The sequence below is a fragment of the Petaurus breviceps genome, unplaced genomic scaffold, assembly GCF_028583685.1.
Source record: "Petaurus breviceps papuanus isolate PSGF00001 unplaced genomic scaffold, PetGlider_PUasm1.0 90897, whole genome shotgun sequence".
NCBI lineage: Eukaryota > Metazoa > Chordata > Mammalia > Diprotodontia > Petauridae > Petaurus > Petaurus breviceps.
In genome coordinates this window covers 11,866,712-11,884,805 of record NW_027187374.1, presented here as the reverse complement: position 1 = coordinate 11,884,805, position 18,094 = coordinate 11,866,712, and the positions used below count along the sequence as shown (strand labels likewise).

The 18,094-nt window shown below is 36.4% G+C and overlaps 1 protein-coding gene across 6 annotated transcripts in view; it reads left to right on the top strand.

Annotated features, from left to right (window-relative positions):
- TRAPPC10 (trafficking protein particle complex subunit 10) overlaps positions 1-18,094 on the top strand; it is a 111,840-nt gene that overhangs the window by 15,837 nt on the left and 77,909 nt on the right. For 5 of the 6 annotated variants that reach the window (XM_069075008.1, XM_069075009.1, XM_069075004.1 and 2 more), the window contains exon 2: positions 15,847-15,928. In XM_069075008.1, coding sequence (XP_068931109.1) covers positions 15,847-15,928 — 82 coding nt within the window. Of the gene's footprint in view, positions 1-6,451; positions 6,546-15,846; positions 15,929-18,094 lie in introns of all 6 variants that reach the window. The other variant, XM_069075006.1, reaches the window with a different exon arrangement.

Here is an 18,094-nt window from a genome sequence, read left to right as displayed (position 1 = left end):
CTAATCTTCTCTGATTGTCCTAGGAATACTCTGGTTGTACCCCTATTCTTATTTATATTTACCCACATTTTGTTCCCCTAAGGTGCTATTTTAACCATGGGGGGGGGCGGCTCCCCTCACTATCTTGGTGTGTTTTTTTTTTTTTTTTTTCCCTTTTTCCCTTAATTTTTTTGTTTTTTCGTCCTTATTAGTGGCCCGCGGGGGGGTTGTGGTGGGGGGGGGGGGGGGGGGCTGGGATTTTGAGAGCTTGGAATTTGCTGACCTTCTCTGCCACTTTCCCTAATAATCTGCATTTCTAGCCTCTAATAATGGGGGTGAGGGGGGAATGATAAATCATTTTAAAATAATGACTAAATATGTGAGCTCTGGAAATTAATGTTAAAAAGATATAGAACTTACACAAACTTTTTTTTTTTACATAAAGCCCTTTTCACCATTTGGTGTGAACCAGCTCTGTCTACTAAACCCTGCTTCTTTCAGGGTTAAGACTATCTCTGTCAGATTACAATCAGTATAATTGATATGTGGTAGCATGGAGTAGCAGATGTAGAGCTCACTTTGGAGTCAGGGTTCAAATCCTGGATCTGATGTATATGAGTTTTGCAAACTTGGGCTTAACCTTTCAGTTCCCCAAGGCAGCTTTCAGGTTAATAGTTGCAGAGTAATTTCTGATTTACATTGATAGAGGGAGTCTCTTCTTAGGAACAGTGTGTCTGGGTGGCTTAAACCTTTCTTTCTACCCTGATGTAATAAAATATGGCACTCTGAATTTTTATTTTCTTTTTCTGGAAGACCATGACTTATTCAAGCCATGTGTTCTAGGTCAGCTGTTTTGACTTGTAGGAAAATCATTTGTTGTTCCAATTTTAATGATTGTGATTTTGTCTTCTATTGTGTTATTGGATTTTTGAGTTCCATTTCGTTTTTGTTCTTCAGAATATCCAGTTTTTACTAATGTCTTCCATCTTTAATTCTTAACCATAATCTTTTGAATTTTTCATTAAGATGTCTAATTTCATTCATCTTTACCTCCAATTCTTGTATTAAACTTTGTATCCAGTCTTGAGATTCTGCTGGCCATTACATTCTGGGACACTAATTGTCCCATAGGTAAAACTAATTTTCTAGTACACTAATTGTAGTTATTGGAAGAGTATTCTCTTCTGAATATTTCCTTTGCCATTCTCTTATTCCATATTATCTCTTTAGTATATTAGGAACTTATATTTGCGTGTTCATTTTCTTTCTCTTTTTGATAGTATTTTTGTGGGGGCTTTCCTCATTGTGATATAGTTTTCTCCTGCTTTCTTCCCCCATGTAGTTGTTATGGTTTATTTTGCAAATTTTTGTCTATTTGGAAATTGTGAAGATGAGCTGGATTTCTGTGCAAATCTCTTAAGCTATTTTTTATGGCATCCTCATGATTTTTTTTAGGTTATCTATTTATATTTTTTTACTTTGTGTATTTGATAGTTTTTTATTTAGCTATTCCCAGTTATTTAGCTTATCTGTTTTGTTGCCATATGATATGATATATGAATTTCTGATTTTTTTTATTTCAGTGACTTTTACTATGTGTGTCTTGCATGTTGACAGTGAGCTTTATTATTCCTTACTTGCATCCATTTCTAGATCAGCTTGTTTTAAGATTCTTCTGCTTAGTCACTTTGCATGCCAGAGATCTTTTCCACTTCTGGATTGTTTAAAAAACAAGAATAAATTGAAATTTCTTGAGTCATTAAAGAACCAGATTTTCCTAACATATACTATGTATACCCAGTTTTTCAAGATAGGTAATTTGGGGTACAGGTCAGTTTTTCTTAATTTTTCAGTAAAGTCAATTCTATATAGCATGATGTGCATTTCTAAAACATTGTGTTAAGGCAAAATTGCACAATAAAAATGAGAATTTGTGGGGAAAATGGAACTAGGGGCATAGTGCTCAAAAACTTTATCCATGACACACACAAAAAAATAGAAACCTAGTAAGTAGCAGCATAGTTTTATACATGTTAAATTGTTAAGAAATACGCAAATACTCCAATAAATAGTAGTCACATCATAACTTCCAGCTGTAGCTCAGCCTGTAAACCTCAACTCTAAGCCTTGAGTTTAGAGGTCTTGGCAGAAAGGGGTAGTTCAGAACAGCCCTTCTTGTCTGATAGTTTCTAGTTTACCAGAAGATAGACAGTAAATATCACATCTTGAAAGTACAGCAGCTTGTGAATTATTGTGAAGTGGTACAGTTTTCTGAGGTGTTCTTTTTTCTTTTTTTTTCTTTTTTTTTACTGTTTGTCATGGAAGCAGTTGCTCAGAAGTGAACTCAAAATTTGCATTATGCTCAGAATTTTTCCTAATTTATCAATTGAGTTGGAATAAATTTGTGCTTTTGAAACACTTTAACATTCCAGCCCTGTCTCTCATTTCAGTCAACTGACATGCACTTACTGAATGCATTTTATATGTCAGGCACTGGGATTACAAAAGTAAAAATGAAACAGTTTCTGTCTTCAGGGAGCCTACATTCTGTTGTGTACACATACACACACACATACTCTCTCTCTCTGTCTCTCTCTGTCTCTCTCTCTCCTCCCTAGGGATAGGGAACAGCCTGTTCAGAAAAGTGGAGAAAGATGATGGAATGTTACGTTGAGAAGAGCAAGCAAACCCGTTTACCTAGAATTAGGCATATTTCAGAGAGAAAAATAGTAGGAGTCACACAATGAATGTCTTTAAATACTTAAGTTCTCTTAAGTATATTTTAGGTTAGAGGCAATAAGAAGTCACTTAAGTTTTTCTTGTGATTATACTATTGAATCCTTTTAGCTGTTGTTTAGGTGTTAGTCATTTCTTTATCTCTTACTGTTTTTTTAAACCACTCTATAAATTGTTGTGATAGTATGGCCATCCTCTTTAGATTATGATATTTCTATTTTGTTCTTTTCTTCTGGATCTCTTGGGTTTTCATTTTTTCTTCCTTTCTATTTTACCTTCCAGTTCTGGAATATCAGGGCAGTATTTCTTGATAATTTATTGAAAGATGATATCTAGGCTTTTTTTTTTTTTATCATGACTTTCAGGTAGTCTAGTAATTATTAAATTACTTCTCCTGGATACATTTTCCGGGCCACTTGTTTTTCTGGCGAGATATTTAACTTTTCTTCTATTTTTTTTTTCATTCTTATGATTTTGTCATATTGTTTCTTTTCTCATGGAGTCATTAGCTTCCACTTGCCCATTTCTAATCTTTAAAGAATAATTTTCTTCAGTGAGCTTTTGTACCTCCTTTTCATTTGGTCAGGTCTACTTTTTAAGGAATTCTTAGAAAAGAATAGAAAAGAATCACTGAAATTTTGTATGTTTTTTTCCATGTAGCCAGTTCTCTTTTTTTTTTTTTTAAGCAGTCGGGGTTAAGTAACTTGCTCAAGGTTACATGGCCAGTTATTTCTGGGTGTGGTGCTAAGTATCAGAGCCTGGATTCAATCCCAGGTCATCCCAACTCTGGGGCCGGTGCTGTTACTTGCTGTGCTACCTGGCCACCCCCAGCCAATTCTTTTTTAAGGAGTTCTCTTCAGTGGATTTTTGTGCCTCCTTTACTAAGCTATTGACTCTTTTTCATGATTTTCTTATATCCTTCTCATTTCTTTGCCCAATTTTTCCTCTACCTTGCTTATTTGATTTTTAAACTTCTTTTGGGACCTGAGACCAATTTACATTTTTCCTTGAGGCTTAGCATGTAGCTGTTTTGATATTGTCTTCTTTTGAGTTAGTGTTTTTTTAATTTTCTCTGTCACCAATTCTGTGGTCAGGTTCTTTTGTTGTTTGCTCATTTTTCTAGCCTATTTCTTTACATAAAGTTAACTTTATGTTAAGGTTGGGCTCTCCTAGGGTGGAGAGGATACTGTCCTAAGCTTCAGGTTTTTTGTGCAGCTGTTATCAGAGTTAGTTCTGGGCAAGGGATCTATTAATTTTCAGTTCTTCTAAGTTTGTATGATCTAAGGAGAGGTGTGTTTGCTGATTACTCTCTTGGCCTATGCTCTGGTCTTTTAGAGACTACAAGCATTCTTTTCCACCCTGGAACTATAACCAGAGTTCTGTTCCCCTGTAGCTGCAAGGTCTCGTGTGCTAGTACCCCTCCTTGCCCTGGGACTGTGACCTGGATCTACATATGAGCAATGCAACAGGTTCCTGTACACAGTACCAGCAAAGGAGCCCCAGTAATCTTCTGACCAGTTGTCTGACCCTTTTACCATCTTTGGTCTGAGAGCTCCAGAAGTTGCTACTGCAGATTCCGTTGCCCCCAAGGCCTGCTGCTGGTTTGTGGGGCTCAGCCTGCTTGGGGCTGTGCTTTACTCTCACTGCAGTGCATCAGACCTTTCCTGCCAACCTTCTAAGTTGTTTTGGGCTTGAAAATTGTTTCACCCTATCCTTTTGTTGGTTCTGCTGCTCCAGAATTCATTTTGAGGCATTATTTAAATTTGTTTGGAGGGATATTTGGGAGAGCTTGGGTAAGTCCCTACCTTTTCTCCACTATTTAACTTTTTCTTTAAGTGTATAGGTGGAATGGGTAGATGAGATTCACTATATTTGGAAATGACCATTGTCTGTAAAACAAAAGGCATTAGTAAAACTTTTAAAAATTCAAAGGAACAACCTACCTTTTAATTTTATTTTCCAGTACTCTAATGCCCAGGTGGCTGAGCCAGGTTTTTCTAGTCACTGTTTGTGTAATGTCTTATTCATTCATCCTCAGTAATGTTTGTTCATTATGTGACCCTTAACTAGAATGCTCCCCATCTTCCTTTTTGTCAGCTCAAATTTTTATCTGTCTTTGAATGCCCAGTTCAAGTCTAGCCTCTTCAGTAAAGCTTTCTTTGATCATTTAGAGCTCTTCTCTGAATTCTTACAATGGTAATTCATCTGTTTCTTATTAAAAATTCTTTATGCCTTAGTCCCTTCACCTAAGTGGTGCAGTGGAAAGAATACTGGGCCTAGAGTCAGTTCATATAGACATAAGTTCAATTTAGTCTCAGAAACTTAATAGCTGTGTGAACCTGGGCAATTCATTTAACCTCTGTCTGCCTCAGACCCCTAATCTTTAAAATGAGGATAATAGTAGCGCCTGCCTCTGGGCTTATGAGAATAACATAATATTTGTAAAGTTCTTTGCAAACCTTAAAGAGCTATGAAAATGCTATCTATTATTATTGGGGAGCCGGGGAACATACTAGGTACTTAACAAATATTTGTTGACTTGATTTTTGTCTAAAAATTCTTTGTGCCTCCTCCCTATGCATGGTACTCTATAAGACTATGTCAGTGGAGTACAGGCTATGACAGGTCAAAGTCTTATTGAACTTGGCAAGAGACTGTTAGTTACAGCCCTGTTATTTTACAGATAAAGGAATGAAGGCTCTGTAAACACATACTTGTCATTCACTTTTTTAGTAAAAGAGACCACAGACTTGAACTCCACAGGGAAAAAGCAATACCAAATACCTTTTTGTGCACTCTGGACTTTTGTAACTTAATCTTTTAAGGGATAGGTGAGAAGATTGGAAATAATTATAATCAAAAATTGTTTGCATGCGAATTGAATAAGTCATCATAGAAGAAATTTAAACAAAATCTACTCTGAGAGCTATATATTAAGATGAGAGGTGAAATACATACATATATGTGGAGACAGAAAGACAGGGAGAGAGGTAGGTATACAGTAACTATGCAAACAAATATATGCTATTGAGGCAAACTGAATTATTTTCTGTCTGGATATTAATGGGGGAAGAATAGATGGGACTTGTGTTAAAACTTAAAAGACCGTTGGGTTGTGATTTGGTTAATAGTATATGAGTTGTTAGATATTTTTGCATGTTTAGGGGCCGAAGGAAGGGCTCATAGGATCATAAATTTAGAGCTAAAAGAGAGCTCAGAGGTCATTTTATAGATGAGGGAGCTGAGATTTAGGAAGAAGGGACTTAGCTAAAGTCATACAGCAAGTACATGGCAGAGTCAGGATCAGAACCTGAGTCCTCTAACTGACTCTAACACTTGATATTATTCTGTGTCACCTCTCAGGTTTGTGGGTAGGAGAGGTGGGTAAATGGAAGAGATTAAAAAGAAGATTTGTTAGAATCAAATGGAGGATTCAAGATGTGACACTATGTTAAGCAGGTTAGGAAAAGCTGATGGAGACTCTTAAAACCAGTGGTCAATATTTTTCATTTACTAAGAGAGCAGTGAATTGGAATTGTTCCCATGGTGCATGATAACTAGATACAATGTCCAGAACCAAGATTAATAATAATCATTCATATGCTTATATAGTACAGTGAAGCACATCACATATATTGACTTTGTTCTCCAGCACTTTAAGGTTTGTGGAGCACTCTCCTCATACAGCCAGCCCAGCAAGGACAGAAGTGTAAATATTTTTATCTCCATTTTACAGATGAGGAAACTTAAGGCTCAAAGAGGTTGAGAGACTTGAACAGGAACTTCTGATGCCAAGTCCAGTGTTCTTTCTGTTAGATCACCTTGATAAGGTACAAAGTAGCCAATAATTTTAAAAAGAGGGTTTGGGGAGGAAGAAAGGAAGAGAAAATTGGATGGTGGATTGAAAGTAGTAACTCATAAACTGATCATGCTGATGAAAGAAACAACACAATTGGACATGTTGGGGATTCTAGGATCAGTATAATGATAGTATTCTTCCTCCTATTTTCCCTCTTTCTTAAATGAGAAACTTGATAAGGTTCAAAATTTAAAGAAAAGATAACACTTAAGTGGTTCTCCGTAGTGAGATGATCCATGATAGGCTAATGGGTATTGCTTCTTCATTTTTGTAGAGCTTTGGCATTTGTGAAAGTTTAAAATAATTTATTTATTATCTCAATATTACCTATTTTTCACTTTATTGTATGCTATGTATTACTGTCTAGCATTTATAATTCATTTTAGTATGTAGTTAGAGAATAGCTCTTACATTTGTAAGCAATTATGAAAGCTTAGTTTTTGTCTTTGTTTATGGAGCACATACAAAATATGACAAAAACCTTTGGGATATCAAGAATCATAATTAAGTGGGTTTGGTCCATATCCACTCCATATTTTGGTCAGATTTGATCATTATTAATTAGTCTTTTGGGTCAGAGAGAGTTGCTAAGATTTGTTTTGCTTCTACAAGTTATTTGATTTATAATCAGCCTCTTCCTTTTTAAATTTAGGCTGGTTAAAGTTTTATTACTACTTGACAAGTAATAACTCACATTTCTATATTACTAAAGTACCTTATATACATTAGCTCATTTGCTGTATGCAAAATGCTTTGCAAATTTCAAGCGCTATTGATGATGATGATGACCAACGTTGATATAGCGCTTACTGTGTACCAGGCACCATATGAAGTGCGTTACAATTATTATCTGATTTGATCCTCTTAACCCTGTGAGGTAGGTATTAGTATTATCTTCATTTTACAGATAAGTGAACTGGGGCAAACAGAAGTTAAGTAACCTCCCCAGTGTTACACATCTAGTACATATCTGAGGCCACATTTGATGCCAGGTCCAGTGCCCTATCTACTGATAGGATAAGACACACTCTTATTTACTATAGAAATAATTTCAGGGGCAGGTAGGTGGCGCAGTGAATAGAGTACTGGCCCTGGAGTCAGGAGGACCTGAGTTCAAATACGGCCTGAGACACTTAACACAAAAAAAACTAGCCATGTGACCTTGGGCAAGTCACTTAACCCCAATCTACCTACCTTCCCCCCTCCAAAAAGCGAAAGAAAGAATTTCATAGTATGAGAGGTTTTTGTTGTCTTCCCTTTTTCATACTGATTTAAGTTACTAATGACTTTGTAAATCATATGCTAAAGTCTTTCTCCTTAAGCAGGTTTAAAAAATTGAATTCCTTATTGACTAAATAAGAATAATTGACATGACTTTCTTCACTTTATCTAAGATTAACATTGTTTTAAAAAGTCCTGATAGACCTAATAATGACCAAAGAATTCATCACCAAGTAGTTTATTTGCTTATTTCCTTTCTCACCTACTCTCCTCCAACACACAACAGAAAGAGAAACAGTAGTATTCTGTTGGCTAAAATAAATTCAGTATAAATTGACCTTTGTTTAAAAAAAAAGGCTTTCTCAGTTGCTTATATATCTAAATTGAACTCAATTGTGGAGGGACCCACAGAACTTGTCTTCATAAGTTGTCATATTTTCCAGAAACACTAGAGCTGCATCAAGGATAAAGTCCCTGTCCCCCCCACTCCCAGCTGACATAATTTACTAGTGTATCCTTAAGAATTGTTCTATCAGCAAGACAGTCGTCAGTCAATCTCCACCAGAGTGATAAACTGTTTGTGCAACTGGTACCCTTGTAGATAAGCAGACCATCAAATCTTCATAGTGTAGCAGTTCCCAAGGGAAAAATAATGCTGCTTTGGTCATCTTTCTTGCTCATGCTCTCCCTCCCTTGGTCCACCTTTCTTCTCACCTTCAGAAGGAAAGTAGTCGTTTTTCCCTCCCCTATAGTTCCCTTCCTCTTCCCATGCGATTCCCATTTGGGAGGGAATTACCTCCACTCCTCTCATGAGGTCACCTCTTTTTTTTTTTTTTTTTTTGTAACCCATAAACATTCAAGTTCCTGGCTATATTGCAGATTCCTTCCTTAGTATAAGGACTTCCCACATACATGTACCTTTCCTTTGTTATAAATCAAGTTACTACCCATGTCTTGTAGAGTCATGACTTTTGGTTAACAAACTCCAAAAGCTCAATTTTTATTGGGTCTTTTGAGATATTAATAGCCCCCTTTATAATTAGAGTGAATTTTAAAATAACTATAAGTTTTCCATGCTCTTTTTGTAGTTTAGACTTTTAAAAATTAATGGATTTTTGGTGCTTAGAGGTTCAAGCTATTTTTGGAAACTATATATAGTGAATATTGTTAATTGTTATGTGTGATGAGACTTCTGATTCTGATATTGTGAAGGATTTAGGAGCAAAAATCGTTATGAAGGATGCTCTGAAGTCTTGGGTAGATAAATTTAATGAAGATTTAGTGTAGATGGCAAAGTAGGTGTGTAAATCACTAATTTATTATATTGTCACATTTTTTCAGTATTAATAAAGTCTGAAGTTTTTTTCCCCACACACATTTGGTGTCTTTGCCTTCTTTAAACATTCAACACCATCACAGTTGTGTTCCTTTAAGTTTGGCCTGATCTGGCTGCTTTTTCTTCTCTTTTTTGCTTTTAATGGTATTTCTAATTCCCTAATAAGAACATAGAATGTCAGCATCTAAATTTGGTGGATCCATTGTTCTTGATGGTGGAAACAGTTGTCAAAACTCTTTTTAGATTATTCATGTTACAGAGGTATAAGATTTCTGTTTAGGATATATCTTTGGCCTTTTTCATTCCTTCATCCTGAAATGTGCTTTCTAATAGGGTTTTTCACAGTCCTCACCTATTCCCATATTTGCATTAAAAACTTGGAGTGTCAAAATTTTATGTTGATTTAATTTGAAAGGTTTCATTGCATTCTTTGTAGAATATTTCTACCTCTTTATCTTCTGCCATTGATGTTGGTAAACTTAGTACAGTTATGTTCATGATAGTCTATTTTCAAATAATGACTTTTAAGTATTGCAATACAATATGACCAAATCCCTTGAGAAAGTTTTTTATTGCCTTTGTATGTAAGATTTTCATTTATCTTTCTTTGCTTCTCCGAGTGGTGCTCATGAGCCATCTTTCCATTTAGCTGTAACTTAATTCTTTCTCCCAACTTTATCGTAAGAATATCAGGATTGATCTCATTTGACTCCTGTATAAGTATGTCCACTCATTGAATGTTGGGGAAGGATCTTGCCTTTAGAATACCAAGAGTCAAGTTAAAAGTTTATAGGTTATCTAAAATCATGTGATTTTGTTCCCTTTTTAGTCATTCTTCTGCTGTTGCTGCAGAGGTAGAAGACAACCAAACAGGACTGTCATTTTTGTATTTTTATTTATTTCATGCATTACCATGACCAAAAAATTCATCACCAAATAGCAAGCCTCCTAGTGATATAAAAATGGACTTAGTCTGTTGCTGGGACCATTCTTGAACCCTTCAAAACTCTTTTTCCTCCTTAAAGATGTTTTTAATTTTCTTTTTTTGTGAGGCAGTCAGGGTTAAGTGACTTGCCCAGGGTCACATGGCTAGTAAGTGTCAAGTGTCTGAAGCTGGATTTGAAGTCAGGTCCTCCTGACTCCAGGGCTGGTGCTCTATCCACTAAAGCACTGAGCTGTCTTTTTATTCTATTTTCAAATGAAGATCTGCCTTTTTTCTCTCCACTCTTCCCTCCCCAATTAGGAAAGGGAGTTGAGGTGGGAAGGGCCTTTTATAAGCATGTATAATCAAACAAAACAACTTCCTATTGGCCATGTCCAAAAAAATATGTCTCCATCTATACTCTGAGTCTTTCACCTCTCAGTCAAGAGGTAGGCAGTAGTGTACCATCATGAGTCCTTTGGAATCATGGTTGATCATTGTGTTCATCAGAATTCCCAAGTCTTTCAAAGTTGTTTGTCATTATGATATTGTTCGTTATGATATTTATCATTCCCCTGGTTCTGCTCATCTCACTCTAGATTCTGTTCATCCCATCTTACTCAAGATGAAGTCTTCCCAGCTTTCTCTGAAATTCTCCTTTGTCGTTTATTATAGCATAATAGTATTCCATCATATTGATTCACCATAACTTTTTCAGCCATGGCACCTTCTCAGTGTCCAAAGCTTTACCACGAGGAAGAGCTGCTATAAATATTTTTGTACATAATGTTCCTTTTCTTCTTTCTTTGATCTCTTTGGAGATATAGACCTAGTAAATACATCACTGAGTTAAAGGTTCTGCAAAATTTAATAGCTTTTTGGACATAGTTCCAAATTGCTTTTTACAATGGCTGGACCAACTCCACCAACAGAATATTAATGTACCTGTTTTCCCCCACCCTGTTTAGCATTAGTCATTTTCCTCTTTTGTCAACTTTGCCAATCTGATGAGTGTGGGTTGGTAATCAGAGTTCCTTTAATTTACTTTTATCTCAGTAATTTAGAACATTTTTTTCATATGAAGCCCTTCCAACCTGATAGAACATATCAGATGGCATTATTAGAGAACAATCTTTTTTTGCGAGCAATATTCTGTAGAGTACATCTTTATTGTTTTACAAATGATTAAAAGATAGAAACATATAATGAACTATAAGATTCTACTTTGTGTTTATTTATTGTAAACAAAAGAAACACAAGAACATAGCCTTTGATTGCCTTAGCAGGTTTTAGCAACTACTAACTCTCATGTGTAGCTTGTGTGGGATCTGACTGGTGGGTTGTTTGGTGAACTACACTTGGTAACCAACCCCTACCTTTCAACCTGCTATTTGGCTCATCTTATAAATTCTTATTATAAAATCTTATACCAGTTTCCAAGGCCATAAAATATTATAATCTGATATTTCCTCTTAAGTTTAATAGATGTCCAGTCTTTCTCATTAATTAATCAATTTACTTTGAGACCCCACTCTTGTTTATTAATTAAACCAGAAAAACTAATTTTCTCCTAAGCTTTTATTCACCTCTTTATGTCCTAACCCTTCTCTCATAAGCTTAAATAAATATTGAGATAACTAGTAATGCCATTTATTAACAATATAATAAACAATACAAAGACATCTAATGTCTTCTTGACCCTTCAAATACCTCGAAATACCTCTAACCACACGGTAATTAAAGCTGCTTCTTAAGAATTCTTTTCTTGCAAGACAATAGTTAACTGTCAGTAAAAAAAATTCTCTTAGGTAGACAGGCAGGCACCAGTCATTTATTAAGTACTATTTGTTGGGCACTGTGCTAAGTTATTAGGGATTCAGATGTCTCTGGAACTATGGCAGTGAAGTTTAGAGTCAGAAGTGAAGCATAGAAGGGGATGATACATATATATAGCCACTTAAGGCATGTCCCTCAAACTGTAGGCCTCAGATAGAACTCACCTTGCAAGAACAGTACTGGCATGGCAGATGCTCCAGGGTGAGAAGGCAGCTGAGTCAGGGCAAAGTCTGGAGAGTCAGAAACACAACCATAGCAGAAAAGTCTTAGAACTTTCTATACCTCAAGCAGTTCCTCTCAGGAAAGAAGTTACTTAGTCTTTAATCTAGTTCAGTCTCTTTCAGGAAAAGTGGTTTTCTTAAGCTATCTCTGTGATCAAGTAGTCCTTGACTGTAACAGTTAACCTCTCCAGAATGACAATTAAATGCTAAATAACTCTTTTCTGACTTGAAGTTTAATTCCCTGGGATTATATTCCCTCTTAAAAATGCAGCAAACAGTATGAAACTATAAAGAACACACTTGGCCCCAGAGATGTGAGAAGATATCTGTTTTTTGGGGGGGAGGGTTGGTAGAGGTGGGGGTTCACAAGTGTGGAACATTACAATTGATAGATTTTTTTTCATTGTATTAATTGGTTTTGATGAATTTTTTTTCCTTTTCATAGAGTTGTTTGATTTGTTTTGTTTTGTTTTAAATTCTTTGTAGGCATGGTTCTTAAATATCCCTAAGCTTTGTGGGAAGGAGCTGTTGAAGCAGGTGTAACAGTTTATTTTAAAATTAATTTCATTGCTCTCTTTTATATACATTTCCCAATGTCCCTCCTCCCTTCCTCATTCACAACAATTTTAAACGATGGATTAATACTTTGCTCTTTGGTTTACAGATGTGCCTTTGTAGTCTCAGTTTATACTTGGCAAAAGTCGTTTGCAGTTCAGCTACTCTAAACATAAACCTAAATGTTATTTTATTTAGGTAGTGAATGTTTAGCTATCCTGCAGTCTGATTTAAATATAATTCCAAGACTAAAGATAAATTAGTATTTCAAATCCATTGTACTTTGGAAAGTGTGCAGAATTTGGAGTCAAAGGACCAAGAGTTTTAATCCTGACCTTGCCATTTATTCTGTGACCCTGGGAAAAATAACCTAATCTCTATGAGCCTCAGATTCCTTATCTGTAAAATGAAGGGGTTTGATTAGATGGCTTATAATTTTCTTTTTGGGCCTAGAGTTATAATCTGTTTTGATCAAATTATATTTAGATTATAACTTCAGAGCTAAAAGAGACAGTAATAGTAACTTAGCCCAACCACACATTCTATAGACAGCAGAATTGAAGTCTTGGGGAGGGTAACTTGCCCAAAGTCAAATGTAGTAAGTGTAAGAACCAGAATTTGAGCTCAGGTCCTTTGGCTCCAAGTTCAACAGTTTTTCCCACTCTACCATATTGGATTTAAAAGAACAATCTATCTTTAGCCGTGGAATTCTATTTTTTTTTTAACATTGAGTTACATATTTTAATTCTTTTATTCTGAACTTAAATACCAAATAAAACAAACATTTCCATATACATAGTAGAGCAAAAAAAAAGATACATGAGGGGGTGGCTAGGTGGTGCAGTGAGTAAAGTGCCAGCCCTGGAATCAGGAGGACCTGAGTTCAGTTCGGCCTCAGACACTTAACACCCACACAAAAATAAACTAGCTGTGTAACCTTGGCCAAGTTACTATAATGTAATGTCAAGGAAAGGCAACTTCCCAAGGTTCAAAATACCAGCATAGGTGCTCTCCATTTTATTCAGTGGCAAATTAAGAACAGAGAAGGAAAACATGACATCATTCAAAATACAGCATTTACTAAGTGTGATTAAATAATCTCCAAGTACTACCCCACCCCAGGACCTTCCAATCATTCAATCAATTACAAAGTCCTTGTTCTAAATACTACTCCACCCCTAGGCTGTACCTTCATTTAGTCCACCACAAAGCCCCTCTTCTCAAATGGAGATTAGTTTCCAAACATAAGTAAAGTACATTCATTTGTTCAACCATAGAACACAAAAAGGTCAAAAGTTTCCCACCCCTGGATCACAATTGAATCTACCCCAGAGTTACATCAAGTTTAAGCACAGCACTTAATACCCAAATGGAGGTCTTTTCTTTATCTTGACACTAGGCAAGTTCTCAGCAATCTTAGTTCCTGGGGAGACAAGGCTTAGCAAGGCCACAAGATACATTGCCAGTCCCTTCATTAATTCATCCTCTGTCTGTAGAACAGTCCTAGAACCCCTGAAAACATTAGCAAAACCCTCTCCCAGGATTTCTGTAAACATACAACAAGAAAATCCTTCTTCAGGGCTTCTGAACCAACAGAAAGGCTCCCAGACCCCTGCAACAACAGCACTGTCCTTCACCAGTGGACAGTATTCACTCTGTCTGCAGGACAGTCTCCAGACCCCTGCAACAACAGTACTGTCCCTCACCAGTGGACAGTATTCACTCTCTGTCTGCAGGACAGTCTCAGGGCTTCTTAACCAAAAGCCAGGTTCCAGGACTTCTTCAACAACAGGACTGTCTTTCACCAGTGGACAAATCTGGCAAAACAACATCAAAACAGACAAAGTACCAGCAAAACAGCCATGTCTCCTCAGTCCTTGGCAGCTCAGGGGGCAGGTCTCAAAAGTCCAGGGCAATTCAAAGTGGCCCCCAGCAATTCTCTCAGTCTCTCTCTGCCTCCACGAGGTGCTGCTTCCAAAAAGTTCTTCTGCCTCTCTCTCTTGTCTCTCTAAATCTATGTCACCAGCTCCTCCCAGTTCAGGACTTTCTTTTCACATCAAAAAGTCCATCCCACAGGTGGGATTAACAAGCTCTGGGTTTTAACACAATCAGTTTGAAAACCAAGCCGATACAGGGGAATCTTTAATTGCCATTATTATCACAGTTACTTAACCCCAATTGCCCCCCAAAAGGCAAAAAAAAAAAACACATGAAACTGAAGACTATGTTTAACTTGCTTTTCAAGTATGGAAATCATATTTACACGTTAGTATGTTAGTTAAATTCAGTTGAGGCAGAGCTAGGATTTGAACCTAGGTCCTTTGACTCCAAATCCAGTTGTCTTTCTGCTATATAAAGTTTGTTATTAATTAGCCAGTTTAGAAATTTTAAGCCAATCCTATCGGAATTGATTCTTTTTGCTTATGCTATTATACTGGCAATTCTGATAACTTTCATCACATCCCTTTTCTTCTTCTCTTTTCACTTATAGGTAAGAAACAAAAAGCTGATAAAAAGGCTGAAAACAACTAACTTCCCTTACTAAATTACCTGCCCCTTCTTTTTGAATACTCTGTTTGCAGTGACTATCATTATTATTATCATTATTTTAAACTAAGGGCTACAGTTCTACACAGATTAGGGCAGCTGATTCTTAAAAGCTACATTTTCTCTGGACATTTTAAGAATGTCTCTAGAACAATTTTATGAATTGCTTAAACTAATACATACCTTTCCACCTGATGATGGCAATTTTACACTTTTAATCACAATATTAAGTGTGAAAGAGCTGACCTTTGAGACCTTTTTAATAATCTTAAAGTTAGAAATACTGCCTTGAAGTTGTTACTGTACATTTCATCATGGAGAACCACCATCTCTTTTAGAAGAATGCTAGCCTTAAACACTATATTTTCTTAGCATAAATCTTAGATGATAAAGTATTTAGAAACTTTATTTATGGGTAACTTATCAAAACAATGCTTCTTAACTAAGATTTAAATATTGATGATATTAAGGTATTAGATAACTAATCCTAAGTAAATTTGGGTTATGTTTTTGTGATACCAGTTTTACCAAATCTCACAACTTTTTTTTTTTAAGTTGGTTCAATAACTTAGAGCCCATATTTTCTGTATATTTTGACATGCCATAACTGGATTTCTCTCTGTTACCTTTGTAGGTGCTGGAGATCAAAATTTATTTGCTTCTGTCTATCCAACACTATCCCAACAGCTTCCAAGAGAACCTATGGAATGGAGAAGGTATTTTTTAAGCCCCTCTTAAAGGAATTAGAGGGTACATGAGGGAGTCTTTTTTTAAGTTCTTAATGTAATGTGAAAAGAAAGTCAAGTTTTCAAAATCTGTTATAATGAGCCAGCTAATTCAAAGTATTAAGCACTTAATTGGCTTTTTGTTTTAAAAATGTCTTGCTTAAATTAATGGGTTAATAAAGAAAGTGAACAGGGTAACTTGAGGGTAATATAATAGAAATAGACTGAAGTATACACTTCATTTTCTTAATGGTTAGATAAGTATGTTCTGGAAATCAATCAGTCAACAAACATTTACTGTGTGGCCCCCTCCCTCCCAAAAAAAGACAGTCCCTGCCCTGTAGGAGATACCATTCTAATGGGGGAAGGTAACACATACAAGAGAATCAAAATGTTGAAGTTGGGGAAAGGTACCTGTTCTGGGTCATGGTGGCCAAGACCTAAGAATAAGAAGCAAAACTAGGAGAGGAGTAAAGGATAGCTAGCTTGGGCCCCTCCCCAAATTGGAGGCCCTCGGAGGAACTGACCAGTGTAGGAAAGGGACCATGAGGATAAAATTTCAGGGTGAGAAGGACCCAGGGAATGAGGAATGTTACAAGATGATAAGGGAGATGAGCCTAGAGAGTCATTAGATACTTACTTTATGCAAATCTTTACCGAAAGTTAAAGATGCATCATGTGTTTTACATTATTTTTTGTTTGTAATAGTTTTTAAAATAAGTTATTTTTATTGATCTCCTTTGTTTTTACATGAATGAAAAGCTTTTATTTATTGGTCAGGCTCTGTACTAAGTTCTGGGGATACAAATATAAAAAACAAATTTTACCTGCTCTCAAGGAGTTAACATAAAAGCAGAGGCAACATATTGGGCTAGGAAGTCACAGAGCTGGTAAGTGGAGCATTAGGGCAATTAATTGACATGCTTTTCCAGAAGAAATATTAGTGTAGACTTGCATTCCAAGAGCAAGTGGTGGAACAGGGAGGTAGGCTAGACAGATTTCAGGGGTAAAAGACTGTGCTCAAACCTGGGCATGGCTACGTGTAGTGAAGTCATCAACAAGGACAGCGAGGCAGGATTATTGGATTAGCCTCCTTCTGGTTACTCTCTCCACCTGCTTCAAGTCTCCCTACTCCAGTCTGCACTCAGCTGCCAAAGTGATTTTCCTGAAGCACAAGTCTGACCATGTCATTGCCCTATTCAGTATATTCCAGTGGCTCCCTACAGCCTCCAAGATCATTTATAAAAATCTCTAGCTTTTAAAGCTCTTTACCACCTGACCCCTTCTTATCTCTGCAGTCTTGTCATTACTTGACTCCTCTTCCCGTATTCTACAATCTAGTCTCCTTGCTGTTCCTTGCACAGTGAACTCTGCCTCCCAATTCCATGTATTTATCCTAGTCTTCCTCCATACCTAGAATGTGCCTACCTTTCCAGTCTTCTTAAACCTTATTCCTCCACATGTCATTTCAATCCAGTGACCCCAGCCTCCTGGCTATTCCATAAACAATATACTCCATCTCTTGGCTCATTTTCTGTCTGTTGCCCATGCCTGAAGCGTTCTCTGTTCTTCTGATCTCCTTGGCTTCCTTTAAGTCCCAGTTAAAATCCTGTCTTTTACTAGAAGCCTTTTCCAACCCCTCTTAATTCTAGTGCCTTCTTACTTATCCAGTATATAGTTTGTTTACATGTTGTCTACTCTGTTAGATTGAAGTCCCTGAGGTCAAGGATTGCTTCTTTTTGTATACTTAGCACTTAGCATAGTGCTCGGCACATAGTAGGTGTTTATAAAAAATAAATATTAATAAATGTGATAATGTAATAAAATAAAAGATGTAATAAAAATAACTGTTTATTGATATTAATGTTCTCCCTATTCCTCTCCAACTCTTAGCTTCTTCAGCCTCCTTAAAATCTTAGCTCAGATCCTGCCATCTGCAAGATAGATAGCTTTCCTGGTTTCCCCTGCAGTGCTAGTGACTTCTCTGAAATTACCACCAGTTTATCCTGTGTATATCTTATTTGTACATCTTTTTCTGCATGCTCTCTCCCCTGTTAGCATGTGAGCTTCTTACAGGCAGGCATTCTTTTTGTCTTTCTTTCTATTCCCAGCATTTAGCACAGTGCCTGGCACAGAGTAAGCCCTTGATTAATACTT